Source organism: Aplysia californica, unplaced genomic scaffold (assembly GCF_000002075.1).
Source record: "Aplysia californica isolate F4 #8 unplaced genomic scaffold, AplCal3.0 scaffold00343, whole genome shotgun sequence".
Classification (NCBI taxonomy): domain Eukaryota; kingdom Metazoa; phylum Mollusca; class Gastropoda; order Aplysiida; family Aplysiidae; genus Aplysia; species Aplysia californica.
The window spans coordinates 414,362-442,007 of record NW_004797613.1 but is presented as its reverse complement, the minus strand read 5'-3'; the positions used below and the strand labels follow the sequence as shown (position 1 = coordinate 442,007).

Here is a 27,646-nt window from a genome sequence, read left to right as displayed (position 1 = left end):
CTCCCCCGCCATTTTACACCTTCACACACGCATACACAAACAAGAAAAGTGGGCGATAGGTGGTTAATAATGGTTAGGGGTCTAGAGGCCGCCACATGATAGGACCTTCTCATAGAGTTATCTCCTTTTTAAAAAAAATCTATGGTCCTTATTCTTTTCTTTCGCCCTGTTAATGTTTCTGTATCTTTTTTTTTTCTTTTGCCCTGCATAAATAGTTATTGTGACGAAGTGCTTTATAAAATTTCACTCAGACAAACAAACATAAATAAGTAATGAAACAGTCTTGGGCAAATCTAACGCTTTCAAGTAGAGTCCACAATATAATATTATATTATGTTTATGCATGCGTTAATTATGTATGATTTGCTAGGCTATAGGCTTTAATACAAGTAGCTTACACCTCCTTGGCCTAATATCGAGACGTGCTGCGCTGTCTCGCCCAAGGGTCTCGCTCGCCTTAAATCAAAACAATGCTTCGCGGAGATATCTTGTAGACTTCGCGGAGAATTGAGAAAACCGTATCTAATTTTAGAAATATTGCCAGAGACATGGCGAGGTCACTGACGACTCTGCATTATGACATTACAAACATGTCAGACAGACTCGCTGGTGGTAGGCAAATGCAGAATGTATTGCCTTGTTTACAGTTTACACTACATTGTAGATATTGACCCTTGTAATGGATTTCGGAGAGTTCACCCTCAGAAAAACAGAAAGATGATATTATAAGTGATATCCACATTTATATTTTTAAATTCAAATTCTTTCTTCTAGCTATAGATGGCACAATTAATATTGGTTATTTCCAAACCCAAATAGATATATACAGCTACATAATTGTTATGTATCCTACTAGTATTCTATTTTATGATCTCACGAACCCTATATTGATAATTTTCTCGAAAAAAATGCAGGTTTTATTTTAGTAGAGCTTTAAATTTTTATTTAAAAGTTTTGTTTGAAAAATTTAGACTGTGCCTTATCCTAGACTTCTGATTGTTCTATTAAAACTTGACACATTATTGCATTCTGACGTGCCATCTGCGCTCATCATACAGCATTTATGATTGTTGAACACATACTATACAATTCACCTTTGAGTGAAGGTTTAAGATCCCTTTCAATGCCATTTCCAAAACATTTTAGTCTTCCGCCATCGACCTCTTGCCAAACGTTTGAGCAAATATAGACCTTGAAAACTACCGAGTTCAATGAAGTGCCGTTTTGGATTCAAACTAGGGTCGTCATTATTTTATTTTTTTTTCGTGTGTATGTATATATATAATATTAAAATTATTATGCTCTGAGAGGCACATCGAAAAGCCAACCCAATATAAACTTCTGTTGAGAAAAGACATTTCTGCCAATTATACACATTTCCGGTCATAATATGCAAGAGTGCCAAGGTCCCTCAGCGTTGTTAGTGTATTGATAGGTCGCTGAATGATACTCTTCTTACTTCTAAGATTCCAAAAATAAACGAGCCTTTCCGGGATTCTCTCTGCTGCTGCTGCCGGTGGCTGGCGCTGAAAACATAACAACAGGCCCAATGCGCAGAGTGGCAACAGCGTTGAACTTACATTTTTAGAGTTCGTCGAAGCAATTCGTGCAAGAAAAAGAGTGAGCTTCTCCGGTGCTGCTCATCTGTATTTTGGACGCTTTCAACAATGAGTACTCGCCGTACTTGTACGTATAGATCGAAATCTAGAGTCTAGGTCTACATGGGTGCTTTGTTGTAGATCTTATAATTTTACGAGGCCCTTGAAATAAGCCTTATGTCTTAAGTTATAATTATAATTTTAATCTTAAGGCCTGAGGTAATGTACTAGGGTCTGGATACTCAGGATTAATTTTTTGAAATGCCTATTTTTGGCAATGGAATGGTTTGCAGGTGTGCATATTTGAAAGGGTTAGATAGGTGTATGCAGCATCCAGACTTGCTGTTACAAGCCCCAGTAGGGTCGCAGAATGTCTGACACTCAGAACTGGAACTGAAAACAGTATGTATGCTGTGCTTGTTTTAGTAATAGGGAAGAGAAGGGGAGCTAAACTTAAGCTTTTACCTAAAATGGGAAAAAATACTGTGTAAAAATCACAAATAAGGATAGAGAAACAGTAGTGCACTGTTGCTAGATCTAGATCTAGATCTAGAATCTAGATCTAATCGTCACAGTGCAGCACCCTCCCTGGTTTTTTTTTCTATTTGTTTTTTTTTAGCTCAGATTAGCTCTTTTGTTCTAGATCTAGATCTAGATCTAGATCTAATTCTAAACCTAGAGTACACCACTGAGTACCTGCTTTAAAGCATGTCACCGTCAACACTGATCGTGATGCTGCTTGGCAGTGTACATGATAAAATATGAGCTCATTAATCACTTGGTCTATGGAGCCCCTAAAGTCTTGGGTAAGAGTAGGGTGTCCATTTAGAAAATATTTGAGTGGAGTTCCTTACTTTATTATAACGAAGTGACTATTTCTCCAAACGTTCTGGAAAATAAAGTTGAACTCTATTTCTCTGAACGGTTTCCGATCTAGAGATTTTTTAGTTATTTACGAGATTTAGGCGTTATCTTTCATGCTGCCATTCTGCGAGGACTGGGAAGAAGCATTTTTTTTTGCATCGCATTCAATTTCTAGAGCAAGGTATTTTGAAATGTCTAAATATTCAGATACTTCAATTGTGGCTGGGGCAACGTTCCCGGACTATACTTCATTTGAAAATACCATCAAAAGGTATTGCGAGAAAACAAGACTGCTCGACCTTGGCAGTAACCTATTTTGCATTCAGTCACCCAGCAAAAACTAAAATCCTTCATGTAAAAAAAAATCCCCCCCCCCACTTCCATTCACACTTTACATACACCAGACACACACACACACACACACACACACACACACACACACACACACACACACACACACACACACACACACACACACACACACACACACACACACACACTCACACACACTCACACACACACATGCACACTCACACACACACTCACACACATACACACTCACACACACACACACACGGGCCACTACATTCGCTTACATTCGCTTATAATTATCAACAAATCTCGAGAACGGAAACCGTTCGGAGAAATAGAGTTCAACTTTATTTTCCCGAACGTTCGGAGAAATAGAGCCAGCCTTATTATAAATTATAATGAATAATGTCTTGGATTGTGCCTAGGTAGCAGTGACTGACTGTCTTCATATATATATACTTAGTGTTTCACTTGAAATGAATGTTTAGTTATTTCACTCCAGCCTTTCGACAGGCAAGGTTTTTTTTTCCTTTTGAGTCATATTGGTAATCCTGTTGTGGTTTTTTAAGAGCAGCAAACACATATATATGCTCGCTTAGTATTACACTCGCTCTCATTTCCTTGCACTTTGGTATTTAGAGTGTCTGCTTATTGTTTTTCTTGATTACTTTCAGCCAAGCGGACTTCATCAAGGTCTCAAAGTGCAGCATCTGCTGCAAGTACTAGTTCAAAAAAAGCGAAGCTTTCATTTCCTGAAATTGATGGTTGTAAAATGCGGTTTGAATGGGAAGGTGATGGAGGGAAATGGGTACGATACACCAAGGAATACAACAGAATTTTGACTGATGCATGTAGTGCAGATAAAGATAAGGTGTGTATTTAAAATTTCTTTAAATTAAGTAATAACCTAGAAAGTATCACACTAAAGTCGGTTATGGTAAATTGTTTTCTTTTACCATGGTCAATGGTCACATTAATTTAGTTTTATGGCCATAGTGAAAGGAATCAACAAATTTTATGTTTTTATTGATTTGAAAGTTGATGTCTAATATGCTGGGTTATCGTATGATTTTAGTTGTAATATGATAATACACGTTTGTAATGCTATATTTAAGAATATTAGACCTGATAACAATAATTATGTGAGGCATCGTGGTGAAATCAGGCACTAATGAAATCTGCAATTTTTATCGAATTTTTGTTTTTTGACTCAACACCTTTTGTGTCCATATGTGTCACGATGCAGTGGAATCAGGCGCTAGTCAATTTTTGTGCATGTGGAGTTGTTGGTAGGCCTGTATTATCTTTAAGCTTGTTCATTTATCTTGCTTTTGATTTAAAAAATACCCATCTATTTTTAGCAGAAGTGAAGATATTTGTGATTGAAAGAGGTAAGTTCACTTACTTTCAGCTGTAAAAATAGCGAGAAAATGGCCGCCAAAGTTTGATAACTTCAATAGCTAAAGAGTCCTTGAAAACTGAAAAATTACATATTTTGAGCTTTCAAAGAACGGTTTTCAATATAATTCACATGGAAATGTGTTTTTATTTAGGCATAAAAGGGTTGAACAAAAAACTAAAATTTGATTAAATTTGGGGAACTGGTGAGAAAATGTCTGTTTCTCCAATTTCGTTATTTTGAAGAGCACCTGACTTCACCACGATGCCTCACATACCAATTTCTATGTGAATTTTGCTGAAAAACATTATATTAAAGGAACAAAATATGTAGACTTTCAGTTTTCTAGGATTCTCAAGCTATTTAAGCTACCAAGCTTTTGTGGCCATTTTCTCGCTAATTTTACTTCTGAAACCAGGTGACCCCCACCTCCTTCAATCACAAATATATCGTTTTCTATTCAAGATAGATGGCTATTTTTTTCATCATAAGCAAGGCAAATTAACTAGCTTTCAGATGATACCAATAACTTTTCATGCCAAAAATTGACAGTTGCCTGATTCTACCGCATAATGACACTTATTGGTAAGTTGCATAGTGTCTTCATAGTTCATTTGTAACATCATAAAGCCTTTTATACTATTGAATGAGATTATGCAATTATAATACTCCTCTAAAATGTGTGGTCATTTTTACATACAAGTATGAAATTTTAACAAGAACTATATATATATCTTTGTATTCACAAAAGGGTTCTTTTGTTCCCAAGGCAGATGAAGTTGGTTTTACTCTTCAAATAAAAATCTTTGTTCATTATTTACTTGTTTTTTAAAATTCCTTTTTTTTGTTGAAAGGTTGAACTGACTGTTCCCAGTGGTGCAAAGATGCTTGTTCTCTTTGACAAGATGGTACAAAAGAATAAGAAAACAGGCTGGGAGAGGAGGGTTCGGATTGGCCTAAAGAGTGCTAAAGACAATGGTGAGGAAGCAAATGGATGTGTGGTGTGTGGGATCTGATACAAGAGTGGTTTGCTGTAGTCATGGCAACGCCACTACACTTTTCCCTTTATACCCAAAGTTTCAGTTCAATGGCCAGTGCATCAAACAATACTTAGCTAGCTGTATTAGGCCTAGAATTACTAAAAAGAAGAGAAGGGAATACTCTTTATCCAGTCAATAAGATTGGCCTTTACCAGGATTACAAATGTTCTCTCTTTTTATTCTCAGATTTACACTTTGATTGAATTTTCTCAAGTAAGGATGTGAAGGCTGATTTCTGCAGTTCAACTGCAAGCTGAGCTTGTATTTTTAATATTTCTTGTTACTGTTGTGTCACTGTGGGTACTTGTGAAATATCTCTCACAGCTCAGACTTTCTCTTTAACTTTCATTTTGTTCTCTGAGTAGCCAGTTGTTCATTGAGATTACAATATATTAATTCCATAAAACAGCAAACTGGCTCTGCTTTGCAGAGATCTTTTACATGTAATTTTAGCTTACTCTGAAAGGCCGACATCATGGCTTTCTGGTTTGGGCTATGGTTTCTTTGCAAGTATGTAATCATGAGGCTTTAATACTTTGTAAGATTTGTGTATATTGTGTTGACAGATTTCATGGTGACTTCATGGCAAGATGAAAGCAACAAGTGGTGTTCGTACAGTGTTGCCACCTGCTTGGAGATAGCCAAAGCTGTTGGAGAAGGAGAGAAATCTGTTCAGTTGGAGTCGACCCCAGTCCCTTATGATATTGATCTGAAGAAGATGACGCAAACTAACTGCAAATCCAATTTCAGTCGGAAAATCAAAAGAGAAATTGCTGGTCAGAATTGTTTGTTTTACAAGGGAATAGGAGCCTGACAGTAGAGGTGGGCGGTTCCGGGTTTTTTTCGGTAACCGAAGATTCCCGAATATTGAAGGCCAGGAATCGTAGGAATCGGTTCCGAACTCAATTACTTTCAATATAGCCAGTGATGTGATTTCTTTGAGTGGCTCTATGATTTCTTCCAGTGGCTGTGACCCTTAGCCAGTATCATGATTATATATACAGCAATTTACAGTTAGTCCGACCCCTGCAATTACCCCCGGCGAGTAGCAATAAGTCCGACCCCTGGAATTACTCCCAGCGAGTAGCTATTAGTCTGACCCCTGCAATTACTTCCGCCGAGTAGCGATACCTATGACTACTTCCGGCAAGTAGCAATTAGTCCGACAATAGCGATTATTTCCGCCGAGTAACGATACCTATGACTACTTCCGGCGAGTAACGATTAGTCCGACCCCAGCAATTATTTCCGCAGAGTGGCAATCCCTATGACTATTTCCGCCGAGTAACGATACCTGTGACTACTTCCGGCGAGTAACGATTAGTCCGACCCCTGCAATTATTTCCGACGAGTAACGAGTAGTCCGATCCCTTTGATTACTTGGGGTTGGAGGGCACTACCCCAGGCACTGCCCCACCCAATCTCTGCAGTATGAAGTCAGAGACCAACACTGACCTACACAGAGAAATGAGAGTCTATGATATAGAGCCTTGTGGGCAGACGTTACAGTTTTAGATTTTGAATTGAAAGAAAAGGGAATATAATTTAAAAACAACAGATGAATGAGAAAAAGGCGAAAGCAACGAATAAGTTTTGACACTGTATACTAGATCGATATAATCTTTGACAATGAATTTGCATCCCGACTACTCTTTCTTAAGTCTTCAAGATTCAGGATAACCTCGATTTCAGAACATAGCAAAGCACCAACATTTTTTTTTCAAAAATACATTCTTTGAAGAAAAAATAAGATAAAAATAGAGTAATTGAGAATTGTTAGTTTACGAAAAAAGGATCGGTTCTTTTTCTCAGAAGCAATAATCGCAGGAATTGGTTCTGGAATCGATTCTTGGCCCACCTCTACCTGACAGTTGCTTTGTTTTAATTTAATGGATGTGCTTTATTTAGTTGTTTTTTTGTTAAATGATTTGTCAACTATTTCTTTCTCTCCTTAGCAAAAGGATGGGTTCTGTCACAGCTCTTTTTAAAATGTTTTTTTGTAGGCCTATGTGGAACCTCTGTACAGTTCAGCTCTTGTTGTAATATTTTGTACTGATTACAGTTTCTTAGTGAACTTGGCAAACATACAGTTTTTGAGATTTGAATCTAATTTTTATTTCTAGAGTTGGAGAATTTGCTCTCTGCATGAGCTCTGTTTTCTAACACATAAATTTTCACATTTGCCTTCAAGTCTCATGCATTAATTTATACTAGATGTTTATTCTGGGTTCCTTTTTTTACAAGTCTCTCGTTTTCTAGTTCATCTTTTTTTTTTGTCTACAGTTGTTGTTATCGGTACTACAGTTTTAGTGCTCTGGCTTTGAATGTTGAATGGGAAGGTTATGAGTTCAAGTCCAACTACTGAATTGAAAAGAAGAGTTCTCACAGCTGTTAAAATTCTCTTCTTTGAATTTAATAGTTTTTTCCCCCTGTGATTGTACAAAATAGAAATTATTCTTTTCATCATGTGAGTCCTGTCTATTAACACACTGATGGTGGGTAGTTTTGTACTTTTCATGGGGAAGTTTTTAACAATGTACAGTGGAGTCTGCTTAAACCAAGAAAATATAAACCCTGATTTCTTTACTTCTATTTGAGCTGCCTATCTAAACCCAAAACCTGGCAAAACTTAAGAAAATCCAGCAGTCCTGCAGATTTTTGTTTTTGTGGATTCCATTATGTATAAATTCCTCTCAGAATACTCCCCTAAACCTGTGCAGTGATTGGCGAAGTATGCTCTCTCAGCTGTGACTAGCAAACTCCCAGAACTGAAAGTCATTTCGGAATTGGAAGTTCAGAAAAGCTATATCAGCACAGATTGGATTTTCCTCAGTGAGTGATGTTCCACCTGATGATGATGAGGAGGAGGAGGCGGAGGAGGCGGAGAAGGAAGATGACAAAACAAGTGTAAAAAAGGAAAGCAATGGTGCAGGTAATCTTGTAACATTTTGTTTTGTTTTACAGTTTTCCATAAAAAGCGATTTTTTCCCTCCACCACCAACCTCATTCATTTGTATTAGTTTGATGCTAGGGCATACTTTTGTCCATCAAAAGAAATTGTTAATTCCTCCCATCCTGACTTGGCACAGTTACAGAAACATGCAATGTTTGACCCATGATAAGAGATGATGGGCACAACCTGTACTTTTTCATAATGGAAATTATATTTAATAATAAATAAGTGTTTTATATGATGTGATGAGGGCCAATGGCCTTAAACACTGAATAAATTTACTTACTATAAGATAGAGGGTGCGGTGGCAGAGCGGTTAGTGCGCTCGTCTCTGGGTTTTTTTTTTCCCCTCCTGCCCACCCAGCAGTAATGGGTACCTGACTTCGAGTTGGGGAAGTAAAAGCGGCGTGGAAAGGAACTGGCCGCCCTACCACAATGTGCCAAAGGCCCAGGAAGTTGTCTCACTAACAAGGCAATCCCCAAAGTCCGGATCGGATGCGGGAACAACTTTACTTTTTACTGTAAGATACCAGGGCAAAGACTTTGATCTGTTATAAATCTTGTAATTTAGTGACAAGTAGATCTACCTTTTGAATCAGATCATGAAGATTTACTTTCCTAGTAAAATTATCTCTGCATTACAGCCCAAGAGTAAATTTATCAAAGTTCGAACAAAAATTTAAGGTATTACATGCTAAGTTTTTTAGTTTTCAGCTGAACTAGCAAGATTCATTTGAGGAGTAGAAATTGAGAGGTCTGATACTTCTTTAAAGATATACAGCTTAGCCTCAGATGTTGAATATTGGCTTTTTTCCCCCAGGAAATTGAAACTGTTTTCCATCATGTTCAGTTTCCATGACGCAACGTGAAGATTTTTTATAACTTGACACAGTGAATGTAGCATATTGTTGTCAGACCGCTTACAGTCAATCCTGCTCTAATGGCCTCCTGTTCAAGACAATCACGTGTACAAACGACCCCTACCATCTAGGACAATTTTGACTGTATTTTAATGTGATCATCTGTCTGATTCTGATTAGGTCAAACCACTGGGACTGCAAAAGGATCTGTACCTGCTGTGGATCCAAACTGCACAGCTAAGTCTGCATCTGTGTATGTGGAAGATGGAGTTGCTTGGAGTTGTTATCTTACTCAGGTACTGACACTTGACCTCTTTTTGGTCTTTTCCCTGGATGAGTTGATAATGGTTTTCCCTTTACAAGATGGTAAGTTTAGTTTACATGTAGGTGGTTTGTGAGGGCAACACTGGTAGGACCTACTTCTTTATTTCCTTCTGCTGTTTTTGTTTTTATACATTTGTTGCAAAGTCATCTGCAGGTAAATAAGAAAAGAAAAATATCACTTCTATTTCATCTTATTGGGAATTTTTGGTATCAATGGCATATACAATGTATACACATTTATATAAACAATTCTTGGGTTATATTAACATCACAGAAAACACAATTTGATATTAGTACAGCAAATATTACAAGACATGCTATAGCAATTCACTACAGCACAGCACCCTGTACTTATTGGCTGTGCTATAAGTTGAAGAAAATGGGGGTATAGTGTCTTTCCAAAGAATTTATTGTTCTATCAGACAGCAGGAAACTGAACTCATTGTTTTTAAAGTCAAACACTTTACTTTGTCCGCCCAGGATTATCAGTGCAGATGACTTTGGTCTAGCAATCCATATTCTTTTCCTACTTAAATCGAGTTATGTATTGCCATTATAACATCCTATGCTTTTTATTCATTAGAATCATATCCTTGAAGAAAATGCACAGCATGATAGCACTGTGTTTGACTCTGAATGTTTTATATCTTTCTTCTGTCTTTGCAGACCAGTGCTTCTGGGACATCCATTAAATTCTACCTGCTTCAGATTGTGAAAGAAACGGCTTCTAAGTTTGCCTTGTGGATTCGCTATGGAAAAGAGGGTTGTGATGGTACTCATGAACTCACAAGATTTGGAGCACAGTTGGAAAACGCCAAAGATGTTTTCATGGAAAAGTATGTTGTCTTTGTTGTCTCTGTTTGGGGAGATAATTGTTTGTGTAATTATTATGTTCTTTCTCCTTTTTGTTTAAAAAGAAAGAGCATCTCACTTAATACTTAATCCTAGAAGTCAAAATATTGGTATTGCATTGTAAGTTTTTAATGGTGAAAGTAAGTTATATACCACTGATTGAGAGGGAAGGATGACAATGTAGCCAGACCTAATGATAAAAATGTAAATTCGCTTTCTTTCTTTTTTCAAGTCCCTTCTTCTCAGAGATGCTTGCCCAAAGGTCAGCCCCCCTTGCATAGTTTTGCTATTTCTGTTCTTTCTTAGAAAGTTACTCTTGTTTTGAACTTAAAATCCGTCCGTCATAACTTGGACTTTAGCTGTGATGGAAAATTTTCCTACCTTGATCATAAGGAAAGAGGTTTTGTTTGTGACACAATCATCACCTAATAGAACAGCACTCTCAGATTGTATGAGCCCCTTAGAATAAATTCTGAATTCAACTATAGCTGAGCAAGGGAAGAAAGTTTATTCTTGGTCTTGTCTTGTACGTCTTTCGGTAGTGCTTTCAGTCTTGTAAACTAAAGTAATATTTTCTTGTGCTTTTCTCATTTTCAGAAATTATTAGAATGTTTTACATTTTTACAGATTTAAGGCCAAAACAGGTAACCTTTGGGATAACAAAGACAGTTTTGTGAAAAAGGCTAACAAGTATGATTTCACAGGGGTAAGTCAGTTCTCGGTGTCTTGTTTCATCTACTTTTTCTTTGTTTTGTTCAAGTTGAAGAAAACACACTTTTGTGTTTTCCTTATCGGTCTAATGGTTTCATGTAGAGTTGGATCGGGCTCGCTAAATCAGCGTCCGCGAGTAACGAAAAAATTGCTTGAACTACTCGCAAACGAGCGGACGGGTAAGGAGCCGTGTGCTTGTGAAGCTCCGTTCGCTACTCACTACTTGCTACACATCGGCCGCAGAGTCAACAGTTCGTTTAGCAACCCCTTTCATTGTGTACTACTTATACCCCACCCCCTAAAATAATTGTTAAATTACCCTCCTGCCTCACATTATAGCTTGGCGTTCTCTATCCCCCCCCCCCCCAAAGTCGTCCTTTTGAAATTCTTTAAACTTTGCCTTCGCGATAAATTAGAATGTACAGTGTGACCCACACCCAAGGTGAGAGGTTACACACATAGTACTACATCACCAGCCTTCCTCACTCCCCGTGGCTCCACTTGTGGCTTGAAACTTTAGGCCTAATTAACAAATAATAGAGGATGGGCCTAACCTGGCGTGGAGTGCTTGTCTGCTTGAGTTTGTCCGTTTGCTAGTGAATAAAATTGTGGAGCGGGCCCAAAAAACGAACTGACTTGAGGTTCGCAGTCCGCTCGCTCTTGTCTGCTAGGCTAGAGTTTGTTCGCTCGCTGAGGAGGGAGTAAAATTGTGGAGCAGACCCCAAAAAATGAACCGTCTCGAGGCTTGCAGTCCGCTCGCATGGCCGTCAAGTTACCCGCTCGCCCTGACTGAGTCCGCGAGTAATGAACCTGTCCGTCCGCTCGCCCCAACTCTAATTTCATGTATATTTCATTGATCTCGTTTAGATAACTTCAGTTTCTGTTTTCATATTAATTTGACTAGGCTCAAGACTGTTTGTGTGTTCGAGCCTTTTTCGGTCAATATTCGTCAGTCCAATATCTTTGCAAAGAAAAATGAATGTGTTAGATCAGAGGTTCAGAATAAAAACTAGGCTTCAAACAGATTTCGTCTTAGACAGTGGGGCTGGCGTGAGTGATTGTAGGGAAGAACGTAGTGCATGAAAGATAGAAGATGAGTTTCAGTTGGCTATTGAAGGTTGAAAGAACACATTTTGCAAAAGTTTCTCTGGCAATTATTAAAATTATACGGAAACAGTTTTCTTACAAGTTTGCTTGGCCTCTCTCAGCCTGGTGGCTGTCTTCTCAGTCATTCGCTTGAATCATAAAAGTTTCCATGTCTTCCTTGTTCCCACCAGTCGCCACACCTGTTTTATTATCCACCGCTTTGTCTAGTGTAATAGACTTTTGTAAAAGATGTATTATGTGTCATCCATTCTCTGTTTTTGTATAAAACATAATGATACATAAAAAAATTAAAAAGTTTGTATAGATATTTGTATGTTGCAAGGAACCAAAAAGAAAGTTAAAGGAATCTTGAGTCTATTGGCAACGAGTAAACTTTGTCAAGCTGTTGCCTTTGACAAACAGACTAGGCTTCTGCAAAGGAGGCCTCAGAGTTGACAGAGAAACATTTGATTAAAAAAGTAGATGAATCATAACTTCCATAATATATACAGTTTAGTGATGAGTTGAAGACTGCTCTTTTTGCCACCATAGTGACATTAATATAATCATAATACAACATAGAAGACACTGGAACCTCTCAAGTACACATGGCACAAGGAAACACCCGAGGAATCTTTTAAAAGCAATGAAACTCATTTGAGCTGCTTTTAAGAATAGAACAGCTTCCTGCATCCTCACACATTTGAATAAGCGTATAACTTATATAATATGCAATTTTTTTTACGAGTGTTCCTTTTTCCCTAAATATTTAGACACCATGGAAAGGGGATAATAACATGAATATTCATTTGCACTCTGAACTGTCTCTGAATTTGCAAGGCCCACTCAATGTACCCTTTTTTTAATTTAAACTTTATTTTTGTTTACAGTAGAGTATGCATCATTTTCATGCCTTACAAATTTGTAGATTTCTAAAAAAGAAAGTAACAGCTGCACACCTAGTTTTTTTATATATTTTAGGACAGTGTTGTTACTGTGCCTGTAAAGGAGGAGCAGGAAGAAGAGGAAGAAATGGAAGAAGAGGAGCCCAAGCCGAAAAGTGGACGAGGAAAAGGGAAAAGTGCTGCTACAAAATCGACTGGTATGTGGAATGGTAGTAGTGTTGTTGGTGTGGGTTGGATTTCTCTTGGAGTTGACACCCTCACAATTAATAGAACATGTTGTACTTGAGATCTGTGTCAGTAGTATTGTGGTTACTAAAGACTCTTTGCTTTGCTTGCAAAAGACCTTTGTTGAATTCCTGCGTGGGGAAGATATTTTTATGGAATGTTTTTGTCTTTCTGTTGTAGTTTCCCCCCACAACCTGAGTTGACTGTGACAATCATGGTCAATGCTACCCACCTTCTGAATGATCTAAAGTATGTTGCAATAGAGGTATAACCTTGACAACCAATTGTGCAGTTGTACCTATTAAGTCAACCAGTACTGTGCATTGGTGATTACGGAACATTTTAAAGATGATAATCAAACAGGTTCCTTTTGAGAGGCATGACCAGTTCTTCCTACAATGTATTTCCTAAATAATATTTAAAAAAAACAACCCAGCTTTTGTTTGAGTTTGGTGCTCACAGTGTGCTCTGAATAACCTTCAGTGTGTAGTTTGGTTGTGTTTTTTAGTTTGAGTTCCTTTTTCTTGTTACAGTGAGGACGGTCAAGGTAAAAAAAGGGTCTGCGCCTGTGGATTCCCTGTGTCCCATTGCAGACAGCAGTGAGGTGTACACCGCAGGCAATGTCGTGTGGGACTGTATGCTCAACCAGGTCAGTGGCTTGTTGGTGTCTGCTTTGTGTTCACTCTACTTCTTTCCAATGTCATGAGTAGTCTTCTGTTTCTTTTGAAATGCTTTTCTGACTCACTGATACCACATCACAGCTATTTCCCAAAGCATGCTCTCACATTTTCTCTTGACTCTTCTCATATGTTTCTAATATGCTGCTTTATTTAGATATTGATGTGGGTGGCTGGCGGATGCTCTGATGTGGTTTGTTCCTTCTGTTCTATCAAACATAATTTATCGTCCTTATCTTTGCTCCTTCTTTTTTATGTTTGTCACTCTCCTGTAACACTGTTGGCAATTAAATGACCTTATTGTGTTGCAGGTGCTGTAAAACTATTACTGAAACGAACAAAGATATTGTTATCTTATTTCCGCTGTGGGTCTAACTTAGTATGAAATAAAGATCTTCTAAAAGTGAAACTAGTTCACTTGACACTTGTACAACCCATGGCTCAAAGGCAGTCTTAGGGAATATAAAATTCATTTTTTCTTCTTCAAGGCATTGACATCAGCCTTCTGTATGCTCATCAAGGTTGTAACGACCATTGTCATTGGAGTGAATTGCTTGATCATGTGGTGGGCTGAGTGGCAGAACACTATCCATTTATGGAAAAACAGAAAAACAAAGAAAACTTATTCTCGAAAAACAAGTATAAACTAAATACAATCTTGTCAATATTGAGGGAGACAGTGCATTTTGGGGAGTGAAAATTGTTCTCACAACAGTTCTTATCATAAGATTATGGAGTGTCCAGATTTGGCGTATATTGTGTCATTGCACATGGGCAATTTGTTGGCTGTTTAGAGGACGAATGTGGGGTATGTACCGCTCTAGGACTTAACTTTTTTGCTATCCTTTTCTTCGTGCCTGTCTGTCTTGCTTTCCCCTGATACTGTAAGATCCTTGTTTTGTTATCATACTTCTCTTTTAAGTTTTTACATTTGTGATGGAGAATGCCACTTGTTGGTTCTACATGTGCATTTTGGTACCCATGTGATGTTTTCCAAAAAGAATGCGCTCTTCCCTGATACTAGGCAAGTGTGTTCTGTCTGTATCTTTCGCTTTTACTACCAAATTCTGTCCACATATCATTCTGTTGGTGGTTGGCAAGTGCTGCGGTGTGGTTTGCTCCTTCCTTTTTATCAAACGTCAATTGTCTTTATCTCTTTTGTAGCACCTCTAATCTTCGGCTCTAACTGTCTTGCAAGTGCAGTAAAACTCTTACTAAAACTAGAAAATTTTTTAAATTCTATTCTGACAGACAAACATTTCCAACAACAACAACAAGTTCTACTTAATCCAGCTGCTTAAGAAAGAGGGCAAAGACTCGTTCCACGTGTGGATGCGCTGGGGTCGTGTAGGCTACAATGGGCAGAATGAGCTGACCAACTGTGCTGGCTCTGTTGATGATGCCAAGAAAATATTTCAGAAAAAGTAAATCTTCTCTGAACTTTTAAGCCATAGAGCAGTCTCTCACAAAGTTAGATTTTTAACACTTTTTTTCTCTCTGGTTGGCTTGTCGATGGCATTTGTTTCTGTCCTCAGAGGTAAGAAATGTAAACTAAAACAAAATCTTAAAATCCGTTTCCTTTGTCTTTTGTTCTTCCTTATGTTATTTTTACTGTAGTTGTTGCAGTTGGTTCCAGTTTTTTATGCTAATGTTAGTAACAATATTGTGCCTGTTGGGATATGTTTGCTTCTTAGAAGCTAGAGTGATGTCAAAAGACCTCCTGTATAGAAAACTGGTAAATGGATGGAGAAAGAAATGTCAGCTTTTGCAATGATATAAAGATGCCTGCCTGAGGGACCCGACCTTAACAGAGATTTACTTCAGAATCTGGGAACAGATGCGAGAAGGTAGAGAGTTGAAGTGAAAGTCGAGGCCAAAGAGAAGATGAAAGAGAAGAGCATAGCAGCGAAGGCATCTGGACAGTTCCTGAAGAAACATATGATGATGTAACAAGTGAAGAACACCAGTTGTGTCACAGCACGGTAGAATCAGGCGCTCGTCTATTTTTGGGCATGTGGAGATAATTATACCATCTTAAAGCCTGTTCATTTGTCTTGCTTTTGATGAAAAAATATCGATCTATCTTGAATAGAAGTAGAAATATTTGTGATTGAAGAAGGTGGGGGTCACCTGGCATCAGAGGTAAAATTATGGAGGAAATGGCAGCCAAAGTTTGGTAACTTCCATAGGTTGAGAGTCCTTAGAAAATGAAAATGTACTTATTTTGTGCCTTTAGTCAACGTCTTTCAGTAAAATCCACACAGAAATGTGTTTGTAAATAGACATAATAATAATAATAATAATAATAGATAGCATTTGTATAGCGCATATCCCCGCTCAACAGCAGGCTCTATGTGCTTTACACTATATTATTACCCCAGCAGACCATAGAACACTCCGAAGCATTCTCAGCTTCCCGGGAAGCATACAGTGCGAGCTGCCGATTAAGCGCTCAAACACTAACAAACTGACACGATCTTTCGCTGTCTATAGCCGGGTACCCATTCCCACCTGGGTGAAGTGAGGAAAATTTGTGTAAAGTGCCTTTCCCAAGGACACAACGTCGGGCCCCTCACGGGATTCGAACCCACGACCTTACGATTGCGAGTCCGAGAGCCTAACCACTAGGCCACATCAGACATAAAAGTAGGCGTTGAGCCAAATAAGAAAAATTTGATAAAAAATTGCAAAACCCCCCCAAAAAATACTGTTTGCTCAATATCGTTATTTTGACAAACGCCTGATTTCACCAGGATGCCTCACAATTATTTTTTTGCACTAATTACCCCCCTTCATTTTTGGTAATTTCAAGGACTAAACTGCTCCTCGTGCTATCAATACAGGACATAAATTAATTGTAGGTCATTTCTGAATGAACATTCTGGCCTAAGGGCATCATGTTTTAGTCACACTTTGAGTTGTTTCCCATCACATATACACAAAAACATTATCTGTATGAGACTCTTTTTCCCTATTATCACACTATTCCTGGCACTTTTCACGTATGTATATCCATGAACATCTGATGAAAATCAATTTTATCGATTACCTCCATCTTTTAATTGTCTAGTCACCAGAATGAAAAAATGTATTGTTGATGTAAAAAACTGGATGATATCAAACAGACTTAAAATGAAGGATGATAAGATTGAAGTTCTGTTTTGCAATGCGAAACCAGGGATATTGCTTTGCAATTTTGACCATATATGTATTTGGGAATGATAACATCTTTTTCATTGATAAAGTGAAAAATCTAGGCGTTTATTGACTGCAAACTATCTATGCATCATCATATAAACCATCTATGTAAAGTCATTTATTTTAAACTCCCCAGAATAGGACATATGTCAGCATATCTTAGTGTTTATCTATCAAAACCCTCATCTCTTCTTTTGACCTTTCAGGTCTAGACTACTACAATTTTTTGTTTGGAAACTTTCCCACTGAAACGTTAAATAGGTTATAGCGACTCCAGGACCAAGCTGCTGGCATAATTTTAAAGAAATCTATCAAAGAACATGTAACGCCAATGCTAATTCAATTACATTGGCTCCCGTTGAAAGCACGAATACAGTACAAAATTATTGTTCTTTGTTTTAAGTGCGTCAACAACATTGCACCATCATATCTTTTTGACATGGTCATCGAAATCTGCTGAAGGCGTCTTGTGTGGTGTAGGGAAACATGTTCCCTCAGGAGCAGAACTGTGTAGAACTAGGACTCTGATATTTAGGGATGCAGTATTTTGTAGATTGGTTGAAAGTCAAGTCGTTACGTTTATACAGGCTTGATATTAAGAACTCAACTGTTCAACAGGTTTAGAGACAAGACAGCCAATGATTGGGCTTTGAGGGACAACTTTGTGAAACATCCTGGGAAATACGATCTGCTCAAAATGGACTACAGTACAGATGATGTAAGTCATTCTGATCTGACAGACTTGTACAAATTCAAACTGATAAAAATTTTTTCTGATTTATTATTTAAAAAACCCCGAATACAGTAGTACCAAACAGTTCTTTTTTCTTTTCTAACTTAAACATAATTGTTACTACCAAGTCAAAACTGCTGAGAAGAAGAGGAAAGAAAAGAAGAAAATAATTCTTTTATGTCTACTAACTGATACTTCTTATAGATTTCTTAACGATTATCTTGTCAATCAATATACACCATCATCAAATGAACCTGTTTGTAGAACGCTTCAGCTTATATTGTCATATTGTTTCATCTGCTATCTTCCATCTTTGTACTTTTCACTGCAGAAAACTGAAGATCAGGTTGATGCTTCTATCAAGACTGGAGAGGAAGAGGATGTAAAAACTCCGGACTCAAAACTGGAGAAAAAATTACAGGTTAGTTCCTTGTGGAAACTGTAATGGTCTGTGGAGGCTACCAGAGTATTGTTAAATTCTACGTAAAACTGTTCGAAACTATTTGCAGTTATGTCAATGTCCTGTTTTTAAAGAACTAAGCCGTCCAGTCAGGCCAAGTTTTATTCCTTATTTGACAGTGAGAAAACTTATTCTCCCTTGTGGATGACCTTAAGACTTTGCCGCATCATCTCGCAGATTGGCGATCCTTACCACCCAGTTTCTTTGGATTTTCTTCAAGAGTGGCAAGAGTTTTTACTATATTATGAGCTTTGTGATGGCAAAGTGTTAAGCAGTAGCAGAAGTCGGACAGATTGTTCAGTTCCATGCGGACAAGACCTACCCTCATGGATTCCTCTCCTTAGGACAGCTTAAGGCTTCACAAGATGGGAGCTCAGTAAATGAGTGGAAGTGGCTTATCCCCTCTTTTGTAAGGCTCACATTCTTCACAATACCTCACTTGACCTGCTTACTCATTGTAACGGATCATCCTGGTCCCTGAGACATACAGCAGTGCTCTAATGGCACCTGTCGTAAAATGGTTACGTTTTTTTTAGCTTGCATCAAGATTTGTGATTTGAGTCTCTATCTCTGTTTCTCTGTCTCTCTGTCTCTCTGCCTCTCTGTCTCTGTCTCTGTCTCTCTCTCTCTCTCTCTTTCTCTCTCTCCCTCCCCCCCCCCTCTCTCTCTCTCTCTCTCTGTCTCTATCTCTTTCTCTCTTGTAAATGTATATTCAACCCACCCTTTCCTAACAAGGTGTTTCTCCACCTTTGTACTAGAGTGTAATATGCTTCATATGCACAGTAGGTGTTGACAGACAGGTTGAAGCAGCCAGTCCCTGAACTGACCTCAACTGTGTTGATGGGGGAGCAAAAGTGGCATTGCTTTTTAATTATTATTTGCATACTGTTTTCTGTGTACGCTTTGGAGAGGCACTTTTGTATGCTCTTTGTCATGCCACAGGATTTGGTCAATCTGATCTGTAATGTCAAGTCCATGGAGGATGCTGTGGTGGAGATGAAATATGATGCCAAAAAGGCTCCTCTGGGTAGGTAATGTTGCTGCCTCTGTTCCTCAGGTGATCATTAAAAAGGTTTTCTGAATCTTATTGTCATTCATTATCCCCATCTATGTCAATTGCAGCTACAATTTTACTCTGGAAATGAAAGAAATGCCCTAGAAAAGCTCTGAAATTATGTTTTATGAGACAGAATCAAAGAATAAATTTCCTCTCTTTTGAAATAAGCTTTGGGTTCATCAATATCTCAGCTGGTATCGTGCTATAAGTTACCCAAGTTTGAACCTCTGACAATGTAATTCTCAACTCAGGAAAGTATTTTTTATGGCTCTTCACCCACTTACTTACTCTCTCCCTGTTCTGTCAGGTACTCGAGGTAGAAAGCTGTCCTGTCTGACCTTTGCCGCTTCTTTCTATTTTGTCACAACAAGCCCCTGGGTGATTGCCTCGTCTCTGATTGCACCTATAGGGCTGCCTGTTGGTCTACCAATTTTTCTTTCTCCATTTGCTTCACCCTCTTGAATATGCCACATTTCAGATAGGCATTAAAACTGGTATGGTCCCTCTTCTTAAATTACCTCACAATTTTTCCAGGGGTATCAAACACATACAATATACTAATATCCAAACCAACTTTTCTCTTGTTGACTACTTCATGACTGACACTATAAAAAAAGTGCTTCATTATAATATACACTGCTCTTTGACTCACCTAGAAATCAGCAAACAGATTCTCTCAGAGAGCTTGTTTTTAAATATCTAGTGTATTTTACCTAATTGAGACATCGGCAAAAGTTATTCAAACTTTGATGCTATCATTTTTCATTCTGGTGTCAGGTAAGTTGACAAAAGACCAGATAAAAGCTGGATACACAGCGCTGAAGGAGATAGAGAGTTTACTTGAGAAGAATGACACTGGACGCAATCTGGCTGAGGCCTGCAGTGAGTTCTACACCAGGATTCCACATGAATTTGGGTGAGTTGTGCTTGACATGCTTCTCACTTTTACTTTCCTTGAAAGGTTTCTTTTGTGTTTTGTTCATTAGGATGGGGAAATCTTTTTTGTCATTTTTCATCTTAGAGAACCATTATGATTTGTCATAGGTTTAGCATTTATAGCCATTACTGTATTCTAAAATATTATATGGGAGGTTGCATTGCCACTGCTGCTTGTTTTTTTTTTTGTAACGAGAGTGAGATTATGTAGCTTTGGTTGGGAAGTATATGTATTGTTGGAGTCAGTGGTTGGACTTCACAGGATTAAATGTCTACATATAGATCCAAGGCACCTTCTTGAGGTATTATAACAGTGGAATGATTTTGACAAAGGAAGACTTTTATTAGCTAATTTTGAATTTTCAAAAGCTGGGATGAAGAAGGTATACCTCTGTGACCATGAGCAAGATAAGATAACTTTTGTTCCTTGCATGTTGCTTCAAGTGGACACCAGCTGTAAGCAGATGGAAACTTGGTAAATCTGCAGTACTGTAAACAGGACATGTGTGTCCACACTTCTGCAACTGCGTTTTGAAGTTCATTCTCATGTATATACATACTCTCTTGCAGATGTACATCCATGCATGAATGCACACCCACGCTCTCTCCCACGTATTGACACCAACCTTCTTCATATAAAACTTTTAGTCCCAGACTTTATTTCAAAGCTGCGTGAGGGAACTTAAAATGTATACCATGAATCATGAAACCTACCTTCGTAAATGCTTTCTTTTCTTTTAGATTTAATATTTTTCTTTCCTTTTAGAATGCAGACGCCACCTCTTATCCGGACTCCACAAATGGTGAAGAAAAAGCTGGAGCTGTTGGAGGTATGATAGTAATTTTTTCACTTTGTGAAGTCACAACACAATGTAGTTTCCTGCGACCACTGATAATGGGTATTGTCATGGAGTGTATTGGTTATAAATTATCATCCACTTTCACCTATTTCCTGCTTTTGAAGAAAAATTTGTCATTACTAACTTAGTTCTTCTGTCCTCTTGTGCTCTCTTTTATTCATATGTAATTGCTGCGCTGTTTTCTCTATAATGTTGAAGACAAAAGGGAGCTAAGTGAATGAATTAGAATACAAACCTGCTAGTTGGCGCTCATATGACCTTATGCATTTGCGAGCGCCGTAAATCCTCTACTAAAACTAAACAAAAAACCTGCTAGGGTCTAAAAAAGATAACAGGACAAGCTAAAAATTTGATCCTTAGAACTCCGCAATGACAAATTTAAAGTGTTATAAGTTGTATTGTAAAAGACGTGGATCATAATTTGTCTCCCTCTATTTGCAGGTAGTAGGTGGGTGGTCTGGGGCAATCTGCTCCTAGTTTTCAATGTTGTTATTAGTTATCGTGACCTGTTCCTGACCCTGACGTGTGACCAGTACCAACTCTTTGAGACTTTCTCAGCTCCACTTCTGATATTCATTAAAGATTTGTTCATATTTATTTCCTACTTCTGTGCAGGCTCTTGAGGATATTGAGATTGCCATCAAGATGCTGCAAGGTGGGGATAAGTCCGAGAACCCGGTGGACAGACATTATCATCAGCTCAAATGTGAACTTAAGGCCTTGGATCATGGTGCAGACGAATTCAAGGTGAGTCGTCATTATAAAAACTATAAACAATGTTTCTGGGAGGATGTTTTTACCATTATTATTGCACTTGCATGCTGCATTTTCAAAAGAGAAACGTGAAACTAATAAAGATACAGTAGTCTCCACCTTAGATCCCACTGCTTCGATCCTGGTTTGCTTTATAATCCTGTTGTTTTAAGAAAACAGAATTTTTATTTTGTACAAGACACCCCTTATATCCCATTCTGAAAAACTACATTTTGCTAAGATCCCGTATTTCAGATAATAATTTACAGAATAAGAAACGCAGCAAGCGCAGCTGATCCTCCAAGGGGGGAGGGGGGGGGGGGGATTTTTTATCATTGTGTCACAGATCACTCACTCTTGTGAATGTGATCACACATCTACGTGGTAAATCTCGATGAGTAGGTACAATACTTGCCCCATATAGGATCACATCCGAGTTAACTGGACAGACTGGATTTACTTGGTGTGATCACAACAAAAAGGACAATCCAGACAGATTTGTGTAGCAATCGATCAGTAAGAAAATGTTGATTTTGAATTTGACAAGCAGATGATTCCACCGTGATGACCCGTAAATACGTGTTCGACCCCCACTGGTGATACTGATGCCTAAGGGAATAAAAGATAGATACATTTTTTGGGCTTTGTTCTTTAAAGCTATTTAATATTCTGTGCACATGCTTGTGGGTGTTGTGTGTTGTGTGGAGTGCAAGCAGCAAGTGAGAACCAGTGGCTTTAGGCTTCAGGACTTCCCAGATGTGAATTTCTGATCAGTGTTCTTAGTAAAGTGAAGCTGTCTTTTCTTTGCTGACTCACTGGTAAATTCATCTCAAATGCATCTCAACCCTCAACCTCCCCCCTCCCCACCTCTTCCCCTTCCTCCCTCTCTCTCTCTATTCTCCTTATATATCCTCTCCCCCCCCCCCCCCCCCCTTCCCCCAATGTTCCTCCCACAGTGGATCAACAAGTACCTACAGCAGACACATGCAGCAACACACAACATGTACAAGATGGAGTTACTAGACGTCTACGAGTGCCAGAAGGATGGGGAGGCCTCGCAGTTCCAGGATTTTGGCAACAGGTCAGTGGAGTTCAACAAACTCATCCAGGTCAATGAGGGTTTGTAGGTGTTCTGATGTGGCATGCTTTGTTGTTTTCTTGCGAGTACCTTTATTTTCATTTCTAATCTGTTGTAGGTGAGAAGCGGCTGTTCTTGCGCCACTTGCAATGAATAAAGAGATAGCAAGATGTGACTGTCTATTTGTCTGTTTACTTCCTTGTGCCTTTGTTTGCACTGTTACACCTCAATTATCTTTTGAATAAATGTACTGGGAATTTGCTCATAGGTTTGAAATGCTGTTGACCTTCAGGAATATTTTTTGCCCTGCTAAAATCGAAGCTGTTCCTGACATCTTCTCTTTGTTGATTGTAAAAAATAACACCAGCTTTGCTTGAAAGTACACAACTTTAAATGGTTTACTCTACAGAGGTCACTGCATTTCAACAACAATGACAATTTTGCACCAAGGGTCACATTTCCTCTGTGCTGCACACCTTTTTCAAATTCTCCAAATGTTATGTGGGTAGATAGTGGGTTCTCTGGTGTGGTTGCTCCTTCTTTCCTATCTAACATCCATCTTTAAAGAAATATCCTTATCTCTCCTCCTTTTTTGTGCTTGTAAATCTCTTGTGACACCTCTAGTCTTAGGCACTTTATTGACCTTATTGTGATGCAAGTACACACAACTTTACTAAAACTGAATTTTAAGGGTGCATGCAGCTAGAAACACACTGTAAATGTGCCAAGCGTTGGGCCCATTTCAATGGCTTTAGCAAAAATAATTCCAGAAAGATAGACAAAGTGATGTTTTCTTTGCCTCATCCTCTTTTACTTTCTTTATTCTGTAAATTTGAAAGAGCTTTGGCCCAAACTTTTTATCTCGATTGTGTGCAAAACAGAAAAGGAGAGCATAATGTTTCAGTCAGATATTGTGTGTTGGATTTTGAAATGTTCTCCTCCGTATTCAGGATGTTGCTTTGGCATGGCTCTCGGCTCACAAACTGGGCTGGAATTTTGGGTCAAGGTCTTCGGATTGCTCCCCCAGAGGCCCCCGTCACAGGCTACATGGTATGTGTGCTTGTCCTGTCAGTGGACATGCTGGTATCCCCCCGGGGCAGTGCCACTGACTAGTGTTTTTAGGCCATTCCCAAAAGGGGGGACATTTCTCGTTCAAGCATAGTAGAATTGTAAATGTAGGTACCACAAACCCAAATTTCAAAGTGCTTTGATCAAATATATGTTTGTTGCATCATAAAGAACTATACAAACCATGAACTTCGGTGTTTGAATTATAGAAATCGGACAATAAATAAAAAAATGACATGCGTTTGAAATTTGTGGACGTCGTAAATTTTTGGCAACTTTAAAATCACGCAAAAAAGTGCGATTTTGTGAGTTCACGGAAAATTTATTGAGGTACATAAAGTGTGCGTTATCATTTGTTTCAACAGGTGCCAGTGTAAAGTATGCATAATACCAAGATGAGGACAATCAGAGTTTAATTAAAGCAAACACCGAGACTTAAAATTGGATAATAATTACTCCTTGATGCATAATGTTAATTCAAAAATGCAAAAAAGACTGATTTCAGACATCAATAAAATGGAAAGTGATTGCTGAAAAGAAATGAAACTTACAAAACATATTCACAGTAATGCAAATTCCTAGCCCAATTTATTTTCAGAGTTCTGGCACTTCAATTTAATCTGTTATGGAACCACAAAAATGGGAAATCTGCCAATTTTGCGTTATAAACAGAAAATCTCAACACGGTACACTTGGCCTGAACACTTTTCAGAATAAAATCACCAAAAATCATGGTAAACGTCTGAAACTTTCCATGCCAATGTACTTTTGGACCAGGAATCCATTTCTGTTATCACTTCTGTGATAACATGAAGCATTACAATGATTTGAGGTTAGATAACAGAAAAAATAAGAAATTATTCAGCATAATTTCAACAAAATCTTCTATAACTTCTATAGAACAACAAGAAAGACCCCACAAAGCTCTACTCCTATGTGTTTTTAGGCCAGGAATCCATTTCTGCAATCTAATCTGTGATAAAATGAGGCATTAATAAAGTAAATTTTCAACAATGACAGATCAGATACACAAACACACACAAAAACTCCTCAATTCTAATTACTTTTTTTTTAATTGGAAAGAATCTCCAAACAATTTTTTTTCAAAAATATAAAATTGGGCAGAAGCTCCCGCTCAGGCAGAGCCCATTTTCGTTTCAAAACGATGATTTTTCCCCAAAATATAAAATTGGGCAGAAGCTCCCGCACGGGCAGAGCCCATTTTCAAATCAAGGGCCAGGACAATTGGGGAGATGGTGGAGGAGACACAAGTTAGATCTGCAACAAAGCTCAAATTCCCCATGGCTCATTAATCTAAAAAAATTGGGTCTATTCAGGAATAGATCTAGCAATTCTAAAAGGTACCAACTTATTTGATAATCACGAATTATTATGAATGAAGCTCTCGAGTAGGAGAGTCCATTTTCAGCAGTAAACCAGCCTATAAAAGTCTAATTCAATTGGTGCCGGTACTTGTTTCATAAGTCTAAATAGATATATTGGCTAAAAGAAAACAATTAAATGAATTAGTTATCAAAGACTGTCAGATATTCGCGATATTCAAGAGAATATATTCATTCATCAATGAACAAATGCCAGTGGCACCCCCTTCACAGACGAGTTCATCGAGCTTGTTATGATCTTTAAGAAGAGGCCACCATTACGGAATCATTGATAGAATGAAATGGTCACATGACCAGAAAATAACACTAATTTTTAATGACTAAAAACAAATTGATTTAGATTTCACCATATTTTCTAGAAATTTAAGCTTCTTATCTTTCTATCCAAACCAGATTTACAACAATACTGGGTACTGAATTAATTACAGGACGCTCTGAATGAGACCACCCGTTCGCATGTTTGCGATCTCGGCTTCAAGCCCTAGATCTAGGTCAGACAAAGGTTGATGACTTTATGAAAAACTATGTAACACTATAAAAATCTAATTAACAAAATCAACTTACCGCACATCTCCAGAATATCCCTATTCATGATTGGAAGCACAATGCAGCCCTTGATTTGCACTTATGTACGTGAATAGAGCGTAATCGAAAATAGGTGCACGTAGATAATTCTTCCCCATTGCCGAATCAAGCGCGTCGCCAGAGATGGGGCCAACATGTGTGTTTATAAAAACAAGCGGCGCTAATCGGCTGCCAGACCAATCGTAGTCATTTTTGCACACGATTCCCTTGACATGTTCTACTTTTGAGTAGTCCAGGGTTCTTTCGACCAATCACTGGTCAGACTTGGAGATTTCCATTCTAAAAATAGGTTCCAAAACTACTGATATTTCTGGGTCAACAACTAACTTTAGCAACAAGCGCTTGGTACCGGGTGAAAGCTTTATTCAAAGGTCGTTCTTGCACTTTTTGTTTCATGACGATAGCAGTTATATCCGCTTAGCGCGAAGGCTTTTTATGAAGCACCCTAAATTTTTGTCGCCGTGGCCGGCATGAAAATGGAAGCGAAAAACGCATTCCCGTGCATTTTGGTGACCTTTTTAGATAGCTTACTATACAATATCTCGTTCCGTGCTGTCCTCAATAGTTTGATTTTTAGCTAAAAACAATAGTTGAACTTAGTTCAAAACGGGGTGAAGATTGGTGTCAAAGGAGAAAAGTTATGGTTGATTAAAAATGACCAAATTTCGAGCATCCTACACGCTTTCAACTGCGCAGAGGCGGGGGTTTGTGGTACCTAGTAAATGGGCTGACTCATGTCACGCTCATAACTGTGCCTGGTCTGCAACAGGGAACTGCTGCTTTTTCTTTCCTGATCCTTACTATTGTCATTTTCCTCTACTTCTTTTGTATGTTTGTCACTCTCTTGTGACCTGCTATTTCCGGGGTGCCTTGATAGTCGAAGCAGACCTTGTGCTTTTGAAGCTAGAGAGGTGAGCAGTCTAAGTCTGATTCCCTGTAAAGACTTCTCTGTTGACACCCACCCCTTGGCGCTCATATGACCCTTATGCTGTTGCGAGCGCCGTAAAACTCTCTACTATAATAATAATAAATAGGACATGCTGGGTGGGTGTTAATGTGTCCCAGCAATGCTGTGTTTGTAAGTTAGTTGTATCCACAGTGAATTTGCTGTAAAAACATTTTAATGACACTATTTAATTGTCTTAAACTGCTTTGTAAAGTTACTACACTTTCTGTAGTAGGTGTGTTGTCGACAGTTTTCAATACAAACAACGTGACCGGCTGATTGATCATAGAAAATTTTGTTTCTGATTCCTACCTAACAATATTAACCAGCTCTCATGAAATATTGAAGTTATTTTAAAAAATTTTTTAAAGCAAGTTGTTCAGAAATGATTTTTGTACCTGAGTGTGCAATAAGATATAATTCTTCATCCAGTACCTTTCACCAGGCACTCAGAATAGATGGATTGAGCACAGGAGGTTATTGGTGTAATCTTAAAACCTGTTCATTACCCTTGCGTTTGGTTTTAAAAAATACCCATCTACATAATGTTGAATAGAAGAGATACATGCAAATGAAGCGAGGAAATGGCAGGCAAAGTTTAGTGACTTCCAAAGTTGTAGTGTTCTTGGAAAGTGCTAATTTGCATTTTTGTGTCCTTGATCAATTTTTTTTTTCCTGTAAAATCCATGCAGGAATGTAGTGTATGGATTTAAAAGGTGTTGAGTCCCAAACAAAAAAATCTATAAAAATTGCCGAATGGAGG

At 38.2% G+C, this 27,646-nt stretch overlaps 1 protein-coding gene across 1 annotated transcript in view; it reads left to right on the top strand.

The window, feature by feature from the left end:
* The first annotated feature begins 1,486 nt into the window (after positions 1–1,486).
* LOC101862662 (poly [ADP-ribose] polymerase 2) overlaps positions 1,487–27,646 on the top strand; it is a 30,505-nt gene continuing 4,345 nt past the window's right edge. The window contains exons 1-19 of the mRNA XM_013085084.2: positions 1,487–1,686; positions 3,449–3,645; positions 5,028–5,151; positions 5,780–5,989; positions 8,047–8,145; positions 9,207–9,322; positions 10,017–10,186; positions 10,830–10,908; positions 12,981–13,101; positions 13,663–13,778; positions 15,058–15,230; positions 17,623–17,722; positions 18,069–18,158; positions 19,140–19,224; positions 20,032–20,170; positions 20,957–21,020; positions 21,666–21,797; positions 22,760–22,884; positions 23,832–23,931. Of these exons, the coding sequence (XP_012940538.1) occupies positions 1,668–1,686; positions 3,449–3,645; positions 5,028–5,151; positions 5,780–5,989; positions 8,047–8,145; positions 9,207–9,322; positions 10,017–10,186; positions 10,830–10,908; positions 12,981–13,101; positions 13,663–13,778; positions 15,058–15,230; positions 17,623–17,722; positions 18,069–18,158; positions 19,140–19,224; positions 20,032–20,170; positions 20,957–21,020; positions 21,666–21,797; positions 22,760–22,884; positions 23,832–23,931 (2,259 nt within the window). The 5' untranslated portion in view covers positions 1,487–1,667. The remainder of the gene's footprint in view (positions 1,687–3,448; positions 3,646–5,027; positions 5,152–5,779; positions 5,990–8,046; positions 8,146–9,206; positions 9,323–10,016; positions 10,187–10,829; positions 10,909–12,980; positions 13,102–13,662; positions 13,779–15,057; positions 15,231–17,622; positions 17,723–18,068; positions 18,159–19,139; positions 19,225–20,031; positions 20,171–20,956; positions 21,021–21,665; positions 21,798–22,759; positions 22,885–23,831; positions 23,932–27,646) is intronic.